Source organism: Microtus oregoni, unplaced genomic scaffold (genome assembly GCF_018167655.1).
Source record: "Microtus oregoni isolate MIOR12 unplaced genomic scaffold, Mior012 000028F_ref0000031, whole genome shotgun sequence".
Lineage (NCBI taxonomy): Eukaryota > Metazoa > Chordata > Mammalia > Rodentia > Cricetidae > Microtus > Microtus oregoni.
Genome location: NW_024543087.1, coordinates 12,751,152 through 12,767,236, shown reverse-complemented (window position 1 = coordinate 12,767,236; position 16,085 = coordinate 12,751,152). Strand labels below are relative to the sequence as shown.

General features: G+C 46.3%; 1 protein-coding gene across 2 annotated transcripts in view; it reads left to right on the top strand.

Annotated features, from left to right (window-relative positions):
- Positions 1-13,935, top strand: part of Dclk3 (doublecortin like kinase 3) — a 48,383-nt gene extending 34,448 nt beyond the window's left edge. For both annotated transcript variants that reach the window (XM_041676719.1, XM_041676720.1), the window contains 3 exons: positions 5,445-5,577; positions 7,727-7,894; positions 11,746-13,935. In XM_041676719.1, coding sequence (XP_041532653.1) covers positions 5,445-5,577; positions 7,727-7,894; positions 11,746-11,936 — 492 coding nt within the window. In that variant the 3' untranslated portion in view covers positions 11,937-13,935. The remainder of the gene's footprint in view (positions 1-5,444; positions 5,578-7,726; positions 7,895-11,745) is intronic.
- The last annotated feature ends 2,150 nt before the right edge of the window (positions 13,936-16,085 follow it).

The window sequence follows — 16,085 nt, the reverse complement described above, 5'->3', positions numbered from 1 at the left end:
CCGTACAGGCAGCTGGGTGGCGGGGACGCAGCCCCACTGCTCCTATTACAACAGAAATGGGCTGTGTTTTCGAAGTTGGGAGATTTGACATATGTGATAATGGAACCATTCTATGGGCTGGGGAACTAATCTCTGAGAGAGGAACAGGGTGAGGGAGAAGCCATTGTTCCTTATCTGGGGTTGATTCTCATCCTCTCAAACAACACAGTGGTGACATGAATATGGTGCAGTGAATATCAAAACTATCAGATTCAGCCCAGGAAACACTCATGTCTAACTGTCCTCTCTCAATAGGCCACCCCTCTGAACCAGATGCTGGGCATGCTCTGGGCTGCAGAGCTCTGGGCTGCAGAGCTCCGGGCTGCAGTGCTCTGGGTTGTTATGCTGTGGGCTGCAGAATTCTGGGCTGCTGTGCTCCAGGCTGCAGAGCTCTGGGCTGCAGTGCTCCAGGCTGTTGTGCTCCCTAACACATTCAGATTAAAGCTGAGTTTGTTTCTCTGGCTAGAAGATGATAAAAAAAAAATCAAATTGGGGTACAAAGTGGTGAGTTTCATTAGGGCATTTTCACACACCCTTTGTTTTTGCTCATCATCCTTCCCCTGGCCTCGAAACTCTGCCTACCTCTTGCTGATCCCTTCCCCTTGGGTATTTTATTACTCTTTCTTTATCTCCCCCATCCTTGCTCCCCATCCCGTGAAGCCCCTTCTCCTCCTCTCAAGGGTCTCTTTTCTAGAATGACCCATACTCAGTCTCTCTATATACACACATATAAAAATATAGTTTAGGATCTGTGTTTGAGAAGACATGTGGCCTTTGTTTTTGAGTCCAGGTAGCTTTGCTTAACGCAATAATATCCAGTTCTAATCTTTTCTTGTCTGCACCTGCCAGGACACCATTCTTCTCCATGACTGCATGGAGTTCCATCATGTTCACGTGCCACATCTCCTTACTCATCCTTCTGCTGATGGGCGTCTAGGCTGGTTCCATGTCCTGGCTACTGTCAACAGTGTGCTGTAAAGATGATGGTTCAAGGATTATGGTACCTTTATGTTCCAGCATAAATTAGACTGCGACATTGGCATTTTGATATGGTGTGGTTTTTAAGATTGTCCCAGTCCATATTAGTTGAAAATGTACAAAGGACCATGAAGATTCAAGCAGGAATTTAGCAGAGATACACAAACCTACTAGAAGCCTAGCAGTGAAGAAGGGTGCCTTGCTGTTGGTCTGTACTCTGCTGCCCTCTTCTGTTTAGAGACTAAAAGTGCAGGTTTTTTTTTTTTTTTTTTTTTTTTTTTTTTTTTTTTTTTTTTTTTTTTTTGCTAGGGTATTCTTTGCTGTATAGTGGAAGCTGGCTGGAACGCCATATCCTCCTGAGTGCTGGGATTGAGGACATGTGTGTGCCTATGTCAGATTGTATAACCATGTTTAAATTGATGTGCTATGGAATGCAGAGTGGAGGTGAATTGATTACAAAAATAAATATATCTCTCGAAGGAGAGGAATGTAGCTCAGTTGATAGAGTGCTGACCGCACGAGGCCCTGGGTTCGATCCCCAGCCCTGCATTAATTAGTCACGGAGTACACGCCTATAAATCCTAGCACTTGGGGTCTGGAAGTGGGAAAACCAGAAGTTCAAAGTCATCCCGAGCTACAGAGCTTGATCTACGTGACACCCTGTCTAAATGTTTTGTCTCTTGAGGTTTCGATTGTGAGGCTTTGGGGGCACAAGCGTGGTCATCTGATGCTTGCATTACTAGTGCAGATACCTGGGTTCAAAGAAGGACACTGTGGTGTGGTTGGAAAGGAGGACATAGACACAGACAACCCGGTCAGTCATTCATGCTGTGTGCAGCCGCCTCTGAGCATCCTAGCAGGCAGAGGGCCTGGACCAGCCCCGCAAGAACATGGCCCAGAAGACTGAGTTTAGATAAACCTGGAGATGTGGGTTAGGGGTTAGTTGAGACATGGACAAGTGATTCAGGGCAGGCTGGCTTCCACACCCAGGAAAGTCAGAAAGGCCTTGAGGCAGAGGTATTGAAGTGGACGTTTAATGGGGTCTTTGGCTGCTTGGTCAAATGAGAACCCCTTGTGTCACCTCCTACACCAGAAGCCAAGTCCCATAAAGACTTGTGAGGAGTCCTGGGGTCAAGCTTAGAGAAGTCAGAAAGCAAGCTGGCGAGTGTGTGTGTGGGGGGGGTGTCTTTCTCCTTGCTTCCCATCTTTGGAAGGAATGTGTTCTCATTCACTGTCACTCCAGAGAAGGACATTGAGAAAGCAGGTTGGGATGGACTTCTGGGTCAGCACAGATGGATCTAAGGTGAACAGGTATCTGGCAGGAAGATGTATTAGATTGATTTCCTATTTGGGTGGAGGTCTGACCAGATGGCGAGACAGGAAATGTTCTGAAACAAAAAATTAAAGTACCTGTTACAAAACCAAACAAAAAGCACTCACACGCTGCATACCCTTGAGTGGAACAAAGCCATTCATATAGTGAAGTGAATGGCAGCTCTGAAGTGGTCTGAGGAGACAGGTCAGTGGGTAACGGTGCTTACCATGAAAGCAAGAAGATCTGAGTTCAAATCCCTGGTACCCACATGAAATCTGAGTATGACTGTGTAATCATCGTGAAGGAAAATGGAGACAGGTAGGAACCAGGAACATGCTGGACAACCAGCCTAGCTGAAGCTTCAGGTTCAGTCAGAGATCCTGTTTCATTAAATAAGGTGGGGGGGGGGGGGAGAGCAAGAGCGAGGGCGAGAGAGAGAGAGAGAGAGAGGACAGCCAATGTCCTCATGTGTGCATGTATACTTGTATTTACACAATACGTGCCCGTGTACTACCTCTCACAAATAGATACATAATAAAATAATAATAGACGGCTTTGGGATTATTGAGGAAACCCTGACTGTGGAAGCTGGAGTCTTAACCACACTGGTCCTTCTCAGCACTGGTTTGTGTTCCAGGCAGGAAAAGCTCAGCCGTGTGCTATGTTTTAGACAGACCCATACAGTCATCTGAAAACTGATGTGATGTTCTGAGAACATGGCCAGGACACTGAACATAGTGCAACTTCAAATAAAAGTCTGAGTTCCCAGAACATTTCATGTGGTCTCTACTGGTCCAGTGGGCTATGCTTTGGAATTGGGAGTTTCCAGTTATGTTTTGATATCCATTTTATTTTGTTGATATCCATTTTATTTTGTTTATATCCATTTTATTTTGTTGATACCCATTTTATTTGGTTATTTAATTGGCCAGATACTTTTAATGCTGATCATTTGACTGGAAATATTTGCAAATATTTTTGAGGGGAACATTTTTCTCAACAATTACCTAGGAAATATGATGAATGTACACAGTCCATCTGGTGATTCCAGGCACCAACAATATTTTGTTTTCCTTTCCTTCCCAACTAGAATTTTTTAGCCTAAATTATTTTCTTGTTTCTTTCAGGCTGCATCTGTCTGTGTGTAGGGTGGGCAGAACTGTCCTAGGATCTGCAGCTATGGTTTCTTCTTGGCCAGGTTAGTTTAGGAGACAATGATGTGTAGCAGCCTAGGTGGGGGTCTGCAGGGCACCCACTGGGATTTCCAGGTTCTCAGAACAAGGATCCAGACCCAGGACACATGACAGGGACAGAACCAGCACTGACCAAGGAAGAAAATCTGCAGAGAATGAAAATGAGCCCGAGTTGGATAAGAGTCAGAAGCTCCATGGCTTCGGTGATGGGCAGTTCGGGACCTATGGAGAGCTCTCTTCCTGGGCATGCTTCTTCCCAGATGGCAGCCTTGTTGGCAAGGGTTTCCAGCCTTTCCCTCTGTCCTTGCTTCCTCTCATCTGTCAGTCTTGACCCAGACTCAGCAACTAAGACACGATGCTCATGACTTGCAGAGATGTCAGTTCACTGGTGGAACCACATGTGGGAAAATATATATCATCAGGATGTCATCAGGATCTCTCTTCTCCTTTGGAATCTCCAGAGAAAGAATTTTGAGGCTGTGCAGAGTGAAGTGGAATGTTTTCAGGAGACCAGAGCTCCAAAGGGCCACTCAGTGTTAGACACACTCCCAAGTGGGGAGAGTAGACAATGGTCAAACAGACCACTGTGCAGACCTTTATGGCCTACATCTTAGGTAGGCTTTTCCCTATTTCTAAATTCTCTAGAATAGACAGCTTTCCCTGAAGGGTTTTCCTGGCCAGGTGATTGGCAGGCCCATGGATGAATTCTGGGAGGCCACATTAGTATTTTCTTATTCTTTGTCAGGAAGCTTATGACTAGATATCATGATTTTACCATCTTCTGGGTGGTTCAGAAAGTCATGCCGCTACCTGTGAGGCCAGAGAGTCCACTCAGTCCCATTCTTCTGAACCATAGGCACGATTCTGCCATTTCAGTTTCACGTTTAACAGGAGATTTTACAGAGTAGGGCTGCATTCTTCAAAACCTCAACTATCTGTCTACCTAGCAAGGAGAGATGGGAGGACTGCTCCATCCTACACTGCTGGCTGCCACCATGACTCAGACACAGGGAGACCCACCATTCTGCCTTGGGCTCCACCCATAGGTGCTAATAGGAGCACAGGAGATCTGTGTTCAGGTCCCAAAGAAACACAGTTAAAGTAATATTGTGCAAATGCAAATGTAACACAACTTTGCCTAGTTAAAGTAATATTCTGCAACAGTTGATCTTTGTATGTGCTTACTAATATTGAGGAAGGCCAGAGTTTGAATTTGTGTCTGGTTATCTTATTTTTAGTCCAGATGAACCAGCTTCTACCGTGCATCTTGAAGTTGTGGGAAGGTAGTACTAGGTTTGCACACTCATGGTTTGTGCCATGTGGAGTGTAACATACATTTCTTTATTTGAAGTGGGGTGGGAGTGTGTGCCACATCATATGTGTAGGCTGGAGTCAATTTCTCTCACTTTCTACCATGTGGGGCTTGAGAATTGAACTCAGGTCATTAGCTTTGATGGCAAGCACCTTTACTCACTGAGCCGTCCCAATGCCCCTCCAGACCTTTTCATGTTCTTATATAATTTATGCTCGAAGCATCACTGATCCTTGTAATGCAGTGCTGTCCCACAGAAATAGTGTCCATCTACACTGCCCAGCATGGTGTCCAACTTGCAGGAGGCTGTTGGACATACACATGTGCCCAGTGCAGCTGAGAAACTGGGTTTTGATCCATGAATTTGAGCATCTCATCTGATAATGCGATGATGCCGTCCTCCATGGCACAGTGAACCCAAATCTGGTTCTTTGGTTGAAAATGTGAGCGGTTGCATTGAGGTTCAGCTAGATGTGGCTGTCCTGGGATTCCCCATAAGCTTCCATGAGTTATTGCTGCTCTGACCTGGTTGCACACGCACACTGTGTCAAAATCCCTCTTTGTCTCAATTGCAGTTTGATGGTTTGGACGTTTTGATTCCTTGTAGGTTCAGCGAAATGAAGACAAGACTACCACCTTGAAGCTGGCTGATTTTGGTCTGGCTAAACACGTGGTGAGGCCTATATTTACTGTGTGTGGGACGCCCACATATGTAGCTCCTGAAATTCTTTCTGAGAAAGGTAAGTATTTCTCTCTGCTCTTTGATACTCAAGCTCAACAACCAACAAATGCTTTTCTTAGTGTTTTCCAACAAAGAGCAGTTAAAAAATTCTCAGTTGAAACTCATGCTTGCTAAAAAATTTATTTATGTGTGTTGCATGTGTGTGTGTGTGTGTGTGTGTGTGTGTGTGTGTGTATGTGTATGTGTGTGTGTAGGCAGGACAATGAAATAAAAGAGAACAAGGAGAGAATCTGCTCAGAGAAGGCCATTTGTACCCAGGTATACCACTAGGGGAGAAAAGTGGAAACATTTCTTATGCTAAATGGTAAAAAATTCCTCCACTAACCTCCATCTAAAGGCAAAAGGGATCTCATATCAAACTCCATGAATATTCATTCCTCATTTGTGAGGATCAAATGAACTACTTTGGCAACATACTTTGCAGAGCATATAAACAGAAAATATATGGCAGATAGCCTGACAGTTGTTGCATTGTGAAGCGAATTTACCTCCTGGCCGAGAGAGGCTCTGGGCGAGTTGAAAGCTTGGTCACAGGTGGAAGACATGTTGGATGGGTAGCTCCTCATCAACACAGGAACCTGGAAGCTGTGAGGACGACACAGAGCATGTGTGAGGCTGGGGTGTGTGTGTGTGTAGACTTGAGAAGCCTAGTCTTACTGGATGTAGAGAGTCATGCAGATATCCCAAACAAGAAATGTTTAGATTTTGAGTAACAGGTGTCATGGCCACTGAAATGTGGTAATAGTGATATTAGAGAACACTGATAGCAAAGATGAATTAGATGAGAGACAAATCAGATTAGCATATGCTTATAGGGAAAGCACACCAACTAAAACAATAGAGACCCTCATTAGAATAGAGACATCAGTATACCAGTATAGACTACATCAGTTTAGAGACATTAATAGATAGACACCAGTATAGAGCTATCAGTATAGATTACATCACTTTAGAGACATTGGTATAGAGAAAGATATCAGTATAGACCCACACTGTTGTCCTGTTGGCAAGGATGGGAAGTTCTGGATAAATGTATAAATGTGTTGTATTGGCTCTTCAGTCTGATGGCTAAACTGGTGGGCTGGTGGCTCTGCAATGATGCCAGGACAAGGACAGTTAAACTCAGACAAGTCATGAGTCCTGCCTGCAGGAGAGAAGGCAGTCAGTAGGGGCTGGGCTACATGGAAGATGGAACTGGGTTAGGAAAGAACAAGTTGTAGAAGCCAAGGGAAAGCTGTAAGAGAAGGGCAGGCAGAAGACTCTGTCCCCTGAGAGTTAACAATCATCCTTGAGCTGGCCCCCAAAGGGCCATCAGGACTTTTATTCTCTTTAGTCTCTTATTGATTTGTATCTTGATAATCTTGCTCTGAACTTAGGAAATGAACTTCTAATGTCCATTTAAAGCTACCAGTTGTGTTCATTTCCTAAAGTCAGAAAGTACTTGAAAATGTGTCCACGCCCGTTTGTGGGCGGATAAGTGAGGTACATAAAAGCCTTGACAGGGCATCACTGTTCTAGTTCCGTTTTGCTCCTGGGGCAAACACCATGACCAAAAAGGCCACTTAGGGGAGGAAAAGAATTCTTTCATCTTGCACTTCCAGGTCACTCTCAATCACTTAGGGACATCAGGGTGGGTTTGCAAGGCAGGAACCTGAAGGCAGACTGCTTGCTATTCCAACCAGGGACCTTGCAACCAGGAAAGCAATAGAAGCCAAGGCAGAATGATGCTTGATGGCCTGCTCAAAAGGTTCAAGGGTAACTAGCTTTCTTATTCAGCTCAAGCCTAGGGATGGTACTGCCCATAGTGGGCTTGCCCTTTTATCCGCATCAATTACTAATCAAGATGATTCTCTATAGATACTGATTACAGGCTATGTTCAACTTCTCAGGGAACTGTAGGCTATGTAAAAGTTGACAGTTAACTCTAACGAGGACAACTACTTTGCACATCATCTCATCTCCAATAAGTCATATTACAATCAGTGGTCATATTTACTACTTCTTTTCATTGTGACAAAATATCCGGCAAAGGCAGCTTAAGGGAGCAAGAGTTTTTGCTTTTGTTGCTGTTGCTGCACAGGCTAAGAGACAGAGTTTGTCACCCTTGACCCTCCTGTCCGGGGTTTCCTGCTGTTGTGTTCCTGCAGGTTATGGCCTAGAGGTAGACATGTGGGCTGCCGGTGTGATCCTCTACATCCTCTTGTGTGGCTTCCCGCCTTTCCGAAGTCCCGAGAGGGACCAGGATGAGCTCTTCAACATCATCCAACTGGGCCAGTTCGAGTTCCTCGCTCCTTACTGGGACAGCATCTCTGATGGTGAGACTTGGGGGCTCCCTGTGATGGGACCGAGGGCCGTGGGTCTCTTCTTACTCTTTCAGAGAGTGGCCTGGAGAGGTGTTTGGAGGGTGTGGGTGAAGCTTCGTGTCATGTATCAACTGTCCTCATGCATAGATGAGCGACTGGGAGGGCTCTCAGTTGAGATGGGGCCCTCCAGTCTGTGGATTCTCCTGGGTGTGTTGTATTAGCTTTTCCCGGGAAAGACGTTGTCCCGAGAAGGCTATGTCAGCAGCATAGATAAATGCATACACCTGTGTCTCTCTCCACGAAGGCAGAACTTATTGAGTAACAATAAATTCATAAAATAATGTTAATGGTAGCAATTTGCCAGATTGATAATTGGACCAATGTTAATACAGGTTCTTTTATTACAGTCTTAATTACTACTATTAGCTCTTACATCATATGTCACAGGATAAACATGCATACACACACACGTGCACACACACGTGCACATGCATACTATTGAATAGATACAAAAGGCCGAAAAGGGTTGCAGCAGAATTTCAAGAGGTTTCAGAGGCAGACAGAAAGAAATTTAGTAGACTCTACACTGAGAAGATAAGGACCCCACATTAGAGGCAGTTGCAAGGTTGCCAGTGCCCAGGCCATGCCACCCACTGCCATTGTCAGCCAGGCTGCCGTCACTCACGGGGTTTGAGAGTGGAGTGGCAGGGTTGAGTTTGGCTGAGAGTTTAAAGGACAGGCTTAGGTCTGTTGCCAGAGCTGGCAAGCAGGTGGGTGTCAGGGCCAGACAGGGAATCAGGAGGATGGGTTTGTGAAGCATGATTAATGAAAACTCAGAGAGAGAAACTGGGGTTCAACCTGAAGGCCTGAAAAGCAAAACAGCCAGCCACTGGCTCTTACCTCGACCTCAGTCTGAAACGGCGATCCTGCCTCCTGGAATCTCAGAATGAGGCTGCGTGTTGAGAGCTGTTTCCTCCTGTTTAATATTCCTCTCTAGGACTGGGATTAAAGGCGTGCACCACCCGATTTCTATGGCAACTAGTGTGGCTACTGGGATTAAAGGTGTGTGTTGCCATAACCTGGTCTGTAAGGCTGTTTTACTCTCAGATCTTCAGACAGTCTTTATTAAAATACAATTGAAATGCCGCCACAGGTTTGTAACAGTTGGGTAGGCTGGATCAGCAGTGGGGACGGAGCTGAACTGAAACCCCAGGGACACCTGGGAGTACTCTGCCTGTTGGTCCTTGATTCATATACCAGGTATCACAGGTTGATGGGGATTCTTGCCAGTGCAGTGCTGGGTGTCCTCTTTCTGGGTTTAAGTCAGGGTATTGCACCCTTTTCTTAGTCTGGTGTGTTTAAGTTCTTGGGCCTGGGGCCCATGTTCCCCTACGGCCTCAATCCACTCCAATACATTTGTAAGTGGTAACTTTTCTACTCTCGGGGAATACAGTATAGGCTGAGCCTTGTAAGTGCTACCGGGTGGACAGTCCTAGTCATCTGTTCACCCAGGTACTCAGCCCCCTCTATCCTCAGGATGGATGGACTGTCCCAGTCACGTGTCCTCCCCCATCCTCAGGATGGATGGACTGACCAAGTCACGTGTCCACCCCCTTCCTCAGGATGGATGGACTGTTCCAGTCATGTGTTAACCCAGGTGTCCAGCCCCGTTCCCATGGAGTCAAAATCTACTTATAGAATGGAGCCTCTCAAGGCAAGGAAAGTCTGGAAAGCCATTGTCTTCAACAATGTGGCGTATAGTGCAGCCTATACAGTAAGCATGAACAAGCATTGACCAAAGCTGCAATTCCCAAAAGTGCCACTTGGGGAACCAGTGAGTTTGTTGAATTTACTTTCATAGTAGGCATGAAGAGTGATGTACAGGAACAAGTGTGGCCCAAACACAGCTGCATAGTTCCACCCCATCATGGATGATGGCCTGTGGATTATGGGACCACCTCTGCTGTCAGCATCCATTTTTCATATACTCCAGCACCTCCCAAGATCACTCATAGTCAAGGGAAAGAAGAAGGGAATAATGGCTGGACTATCAACTGTGGCTCCTTTCCCTGCTAGGAGATATCAGTAGCTGCCACCATTACAGACCTAGCTCCATGGCTTCCCCTGACTCCACCTCCTTTCTCCCAGCATTCAGTTTAGTTTTCCCTGCCTAGCTCTGTTCTACACTATCAGGCCAGTCCAGTTTCTTTATTAACCAGTGGTATTCACAGCATACAGAGGAGAATCTCACATCACCTACCAGTTAGGTTTGGAGGGGAGAGAGAAGTGGGTAGGTTTGAGAGTGAAGCTAAATTGAGTGTCCCTCAAGGGAGCCACAGACGAACGAGCATGGCCCGGTGGAGGGCTGAAGCAAGTCTTCAAGTTCTACCAGACAAAGGAGGTCTCTTTATTTAAAGATTTCTGAGAGGGGTGGGGGATAGTAGTGGCTCTGGACCCTATGGAAGCAGGCTTAGTTAATATGTAAGCTATGCTATGTGCCTACATTCCTGTTGCCTCTGATTCCCAGGCAGGGGAGAAGGGGCTAGGCTCTCTTAGTGAGGACAGAGGGTTGCAGCTGCAGGGAGTCTCTTTATAGCAGCTGGATGTGGACTGTCAGTCATCCACAGGAGATTGCAGTGGGGCAGGACCAGATCTGTGAGGCTTTTCCCTTGTAGCCCCTGGGGGGGGGTAAGGGGTGTTGGGGATAAAGAGGTGGGGTGGGAGTTGGGTGGGAGGTGGAAGGGTATGGGCATGGGTGTGGGGTGGGAGGTGGGGGTATGGGTATGGGTGTGGGTGTGGGGTGGGAGGTGGGAGATAAGGGAGTAGGGGTGGGGTAGGAGGTGGGGTCTGACTTCCAACAGAGTCCCCATCTCTCTAGGCTCAGCATGGACTTGAGTGGAAAGTGAAATTCAGTTGAGTTAGTGTTAACGGATGCTTAGGTTTCTTTGCATGGTTTTCAGTTTTGTCAGTAAGCAGAAATATTTATCAGCTTAGGAAAAGGGAACATGTTTTATTTAAAACTTGGTTAGTTTGATATAAAAATTTAAAGTGTGTAGATGTGGTGCCCACTCTGTTTCCTTGACCTGGGTGTATGGGTGTCAGGAGTGGGCCTGGAAAAAGCAAGCAGCTGTCTGCTACAGCTGTGCTATCTAGCTGTGCTCACCCTTGGCTAATTCTAAATGAATTATTCCAGGGTCAATAAAGTAAGGTTTCATTTATTCAACACCACTGGCCGGATCTCTCTTCCCCTGTTCTTTCTTTCCCATTTCCTCTTCCCTTCCCTTTCCTCTTTCTTTCCTCCCCTACTTTTCCTTTTGTCTGCAGTTTTTTATCCTCTCTTCCACTCCCCTCCCCTCCCCTTCCCTCCCCTCCCCTCCACTCCTCTCCCCTCCCCTTTTCTCCTCCTTTTCCTCCTCTTTCCTCCCCTGGCTCTTATTTCCTTCCCCTTTCTCTTTTTCCTGTTCTTTACTTCATTTCTTTTTCTTTTATTTAAATTATGTTTTGTCAGACAGGACCTCACTCTGCAGCCCAGACTATCTGGGAAGTCACTATGTAGCTCGCCAGGGCTAGCTCAGACTATCTGGGAACTCACTATGTAGCTTGCCAGGGCTAGCTCAGACTCCAGTGCTCCATCCTCCTACTTTAGCTTTAACTTCATCTCTAGTGCTCGGGGTTATGAGAGGTTGGAACATGTCTGGGATGTTTCCAACTCCTGTACTTCTATTCCAAACAAGGAAAGCTTGCTAGCATTCCCATGGTGCTGATGTGGATGTGTGCTCTTCCACTTCATGGCTTGGAAGGAAAGAATACCATAAAGCCACCTGTATCTATCACTCTTTCCCCAATTTCTCTGCTTTCCACAGCTGCCAAAGATCTGGTGAGACATTTGCTGGTGGTGGACCCCAAGAAGCGGTACACAGCCCACCAGGTCCTTCAGCATCCCTGGATTGAGATGGCTGGACACAGCACAGTGAACCCACAGAAGGACGAGTCCCCCAGCAGCGAGGGTCGCTTCCAGAGCCAACACAGGAAGGTTGCAGGGCAGGTGTCATAGTCCTGTCTGGGGCACCAGGCCAACCTTCTCTCCTTGATGACACAGAAGAGGGCGGGCGTCTACAAGAAGACCATGCAAGCTCCCTCTCCTAGACTAGAGAAAGAGAAGAGACACCTGGCATATTTTAAAGAGTGGTTTAAAAGCAAGTCCTACTGTTAATTGCTGTATGATATTTTTAGATTTGTATATCTAAAATCTTTAATACTTTTTGGGTAAGAATTGCCATGAGTGAAGAATTTTGATAATAACAATGAGTCCTGTTTTCTCCTTGTAGTCAAGTTCATAGCGGGCTACCTGAGTGTGCTTTCCATTGTGAGAGCTCCCCCCATATGACGAATAAGGCAAATCCTGGCTTTTCTACTTCAATAAAGCGTACTCTGAGGAATAGAGAAAGAACTGCCCTGTTCAGTAGTGGTGGTGGTGGTGGTGGGGAGAGAGCTGGGGAATAGAGTCCAACACAGCTGTGTTTTAACCTTTGACAGTTGTGGGAAAATCTTGTTTTCGTCTCGGAACAGCAGAGACCAGTCAGTAAGTGTGGTTCTATGAGCTGAAATTCCATGAAAAAAAAAAAAACCCAGCACTTTTTTGGGAAGCATCTGCAGGCTGATTGGTTAGAATTTCATGATTATGGAGAATTGGAATGTACAGACTAAGAGCCAAAAATTATCTTGGGTTATCTTTATTCCCCTTAATAGTTATGTGTCACCAAATTGTATATCTGACCTAACAGATAAAGCTGTTAGAAAGTACTAACTCAACCTACTGCGAGCTTCTAACTCCCAAACTAAGATGGAACAGCATCCAGAGCCCACCAAAAAGACATCCCTGCCTTGCCATCAGCCACCTACCTAATTCTATCACCAGTATATTTGGTAAATTTATTGATTTGTGACTTTGTTTTATTTGGTGATAATAAAAAAAATCATGTAACAATTTCCAGGATGGTTTATCATTTAGGGCAACATGAATGTGTGTTACCAGGCCGTGATCACTCATGTTTGGCTCAGAATAAATAATTTCTTATTCTTTTTGGAGCAAGAGCTGTATGTTTTTCTTGTTGACAATACCCACCCTGCTCTTGTCCCTCCCTTCTGCTCTTGTTGCATTCCTTTCACTGAGGAGCTGAAGCATTGATTCCCCTCTAGGGATGGAGAGGAGGAGGAACTGGGCGAGGAGAAACCAGGAATTACTACCCCATTACCAGAGAGGCACAGGCTGGCCCTGAAGGCCCTGAAGTTCTAGAACCCATGTTTCCTGTATCATGAAGATGACCAGGCTGCGGTCTGTGACGTGGGTAATTGCAGATAGAGGTAATGGGCCTCACCTCAGTCACACACAGCAGGTGGTGTGTGTTCCCGTGTGTGCTGGCGCACAAGTATGTGGGGGCCGAGGGCACCCTTAGGTGCTGTTTCTCATCCATCCTGTGTTTTGAGACACTGGCCCAGAAATCACCAAAGAGGGTAGGCTGGCTAGTCAGTGAGCCCCAGGCAGTGAGATCACAACACTCCATCGCCCAGCTTTCACACAGGCATTGAGGTTAGGATCTCAGGCTTGCAAGGTAAGGGCCTTACAGATTGAGTCATCATCTCGGGTCACCTGCTGGATTACACTGAACCCTATGGTGGCAGAGGCGTGGTCAAAAGACTTGAAAAATCACAACAGAGGAGACTTTGGCACACAGCACAGACGTATATCGTCTCTGCACCCCTGTGGGGCTCAGCTCTTCCCAGCTGTGGTCCCTGGCTGGTCCTTACTTTTGTACTCTTTCAGAAAAGAAGCAAAAACTTTTTTTTTTTTTGAGACAGGGTTTCTCTGTAGCTTTGGAGCCTGTGAATCTGTTTCTATCAGCAAACACCCGAAGTCAAACCTTCAGCTGTAGACGCAAGTTTCTGTCCTACCCGGTTCTGCAGCTGTTCAGTTCCAAATAAACACACAAAGGCTTATATTAATCATAAACTTTTTGTTTTATTAGCTCAGGTTTATTATTAATTAGCTCTTATGACTTAAATTCACCCATAATTCTTCTCCGTGCTTACCCATGTGGCTTGGTACCTTTTCCCAGTAATAAAGCATTCTTGTCTTGTTTCCTCTGCATCTGGCCTGCAACTGTGTCTCTTTCTTCTTCCCAGAATTCTCCTAGTCTGGTTGCCCTGGCTACTGACCAATCAGTGGTTTATTAAAACCAATACAAGTGACAAATCTTTACAGTGTACAAGAACATTCTCCTACAGCCTGCAGCCTCAAGAGAGTGATTCCTTTCGCTGTGCCCCTGGCTTCAAAGCTCCCCTAAAGGGGAACTCATCTTTAGGAGATGATAGAAGGCTGAGCAAAGCCAGCAGAGTGGATTTGCCTGGGATCAAATGGCTTTGGCTCTGTGCCTGCCAGGTGGACACTTTGAACTGCATGGCCAGACTCTCTCAGCCCCATAAGCACTGCTCAAGGGTTGAACACCAGGCTTTTCTCAGTTTGACTGTCCCTTTGACAAGCAAGGGGCCAATTTATCTCCTGTAAGGTGAACCACACTTTCTGGCTTCATACTCTTTCCTTTTCCTCTTCACTTCCCACCTCTCCTTCCTTCTTTCCTTTATTTTTCTCTTCTGCTTTTTTCCCTAACATCTCTTCCACCCTCCCCTTTCTTGTCTCCTTCCTTGTCTTTTGCCTCTTCTCTTTCAGTGTCTCTATCTCTTTTCCTTTCCTTTAGAGACAAAGTCTCTACTCTGTAGCCCAGGCTGACTTGGAACCCACTGTCTAGCCCAGACTGGCCTCCACTCGTGATGACCCTGCTATTTCAGTCTCCCCGTGCTGGGATTACAGAGTAGGACCAGCAGCTGTCCTCTTGGACACACATCTCCATGGCTCACTTCTCAAGTGCTTGTCTGACCACATGCCCAGGTCTTCTCCCTGGGAATCACCACTGTCTAAGCCCAGCAGTCACCTGCCTCGGAGGGCACTCTCGTTCCTCCCTCCCCTTACACACGGCAGGACAGCCCACATCCAGGACCCCCTCACCTGAGTGTCACTTTGAAATAGCAGCTGGTAGGGTGTGACCCAGATGAGGAACAGAAGTCAGGGTGACACTTACGGGGTGAAAATAGGAACCCCAATCTTCTCTACCCACCACACCTCCAATATCACTCCCCAATGGAAAGGGTCCATGCCCCTGACCTGCTGCCAACACCAGTCAGCCTCTTTAGCTGTGAAAACAATATAAGCATCAGGGAGCTTGGAGCTGTCAGCTTAGGGACATCCATGTGACTCAGTCTCAACCAACCAACCAACCAAGGGGCTGGAGACCAACCAACCAACCAACCAACCAACCAACCAAGGGGCTGGAGACCAACCAACCAACCAACCAACCAACCAACCAACCAAGGGGCTGGAGAGATAGCTCAGAGGTTAAGAGCATTGCCTGCTCTTCCAAAGGTCCTGAGTTCAATTCCCAGCAACCACATGGTGGCTCACAACCATCTGTAATGAGGTCTGGTGTCCTCTTCTGGCCTGCAGGCAGACACACAGAATATTGTATGCATAGTAAATAAATAAAATTTACAAAAAACCAAAAAAAAAAACCAACCAACCCTACCACCCAATTTTAATCTGTGGTAGTCTATGATTTATCTGCATCCTACCTGTCTTGCCACATCTTTGTTCCAGATTCCTTTAGCTTCTGGGAGACCACCTCTTCCTGCCACAAGTGGGTAATCATATGCTTTGATTTACCAATGGGATTCGAGCACCTAAGTCAGTGGCCAGCAGCTATAGGTTTATTTGCCTGTCCAGCTTGGTCCCAGTTCTGCTTCCACCTGCCACAAAAAGAGAATGCCCTGGGAATTCCCAGTTAAAGAAGACAGACCCCTGAGAGGGACCAGAAGCTGGCCCATACACAGGAATGGAGTGGCTTCATCTGACCTTCCGAATGACTGAAGAGAGCAACAGAGGGTTGTGATTATGAGCCATGGAAACTTGGATTTTTTGTCATGAGACACAGCATAATCAACCCCAGCAGACTAATGGTGAGTCATGTAAGCACTTCCTTTGGAGAAAGAAAGTCTAGTAAACCATTGAGGATGATTAATGTTGATTGCCAATTAACAGACCCTAGTTTCATCTGGAGATGGCCTCTGGGCATTCTTGTGGGTGGGTTATCGT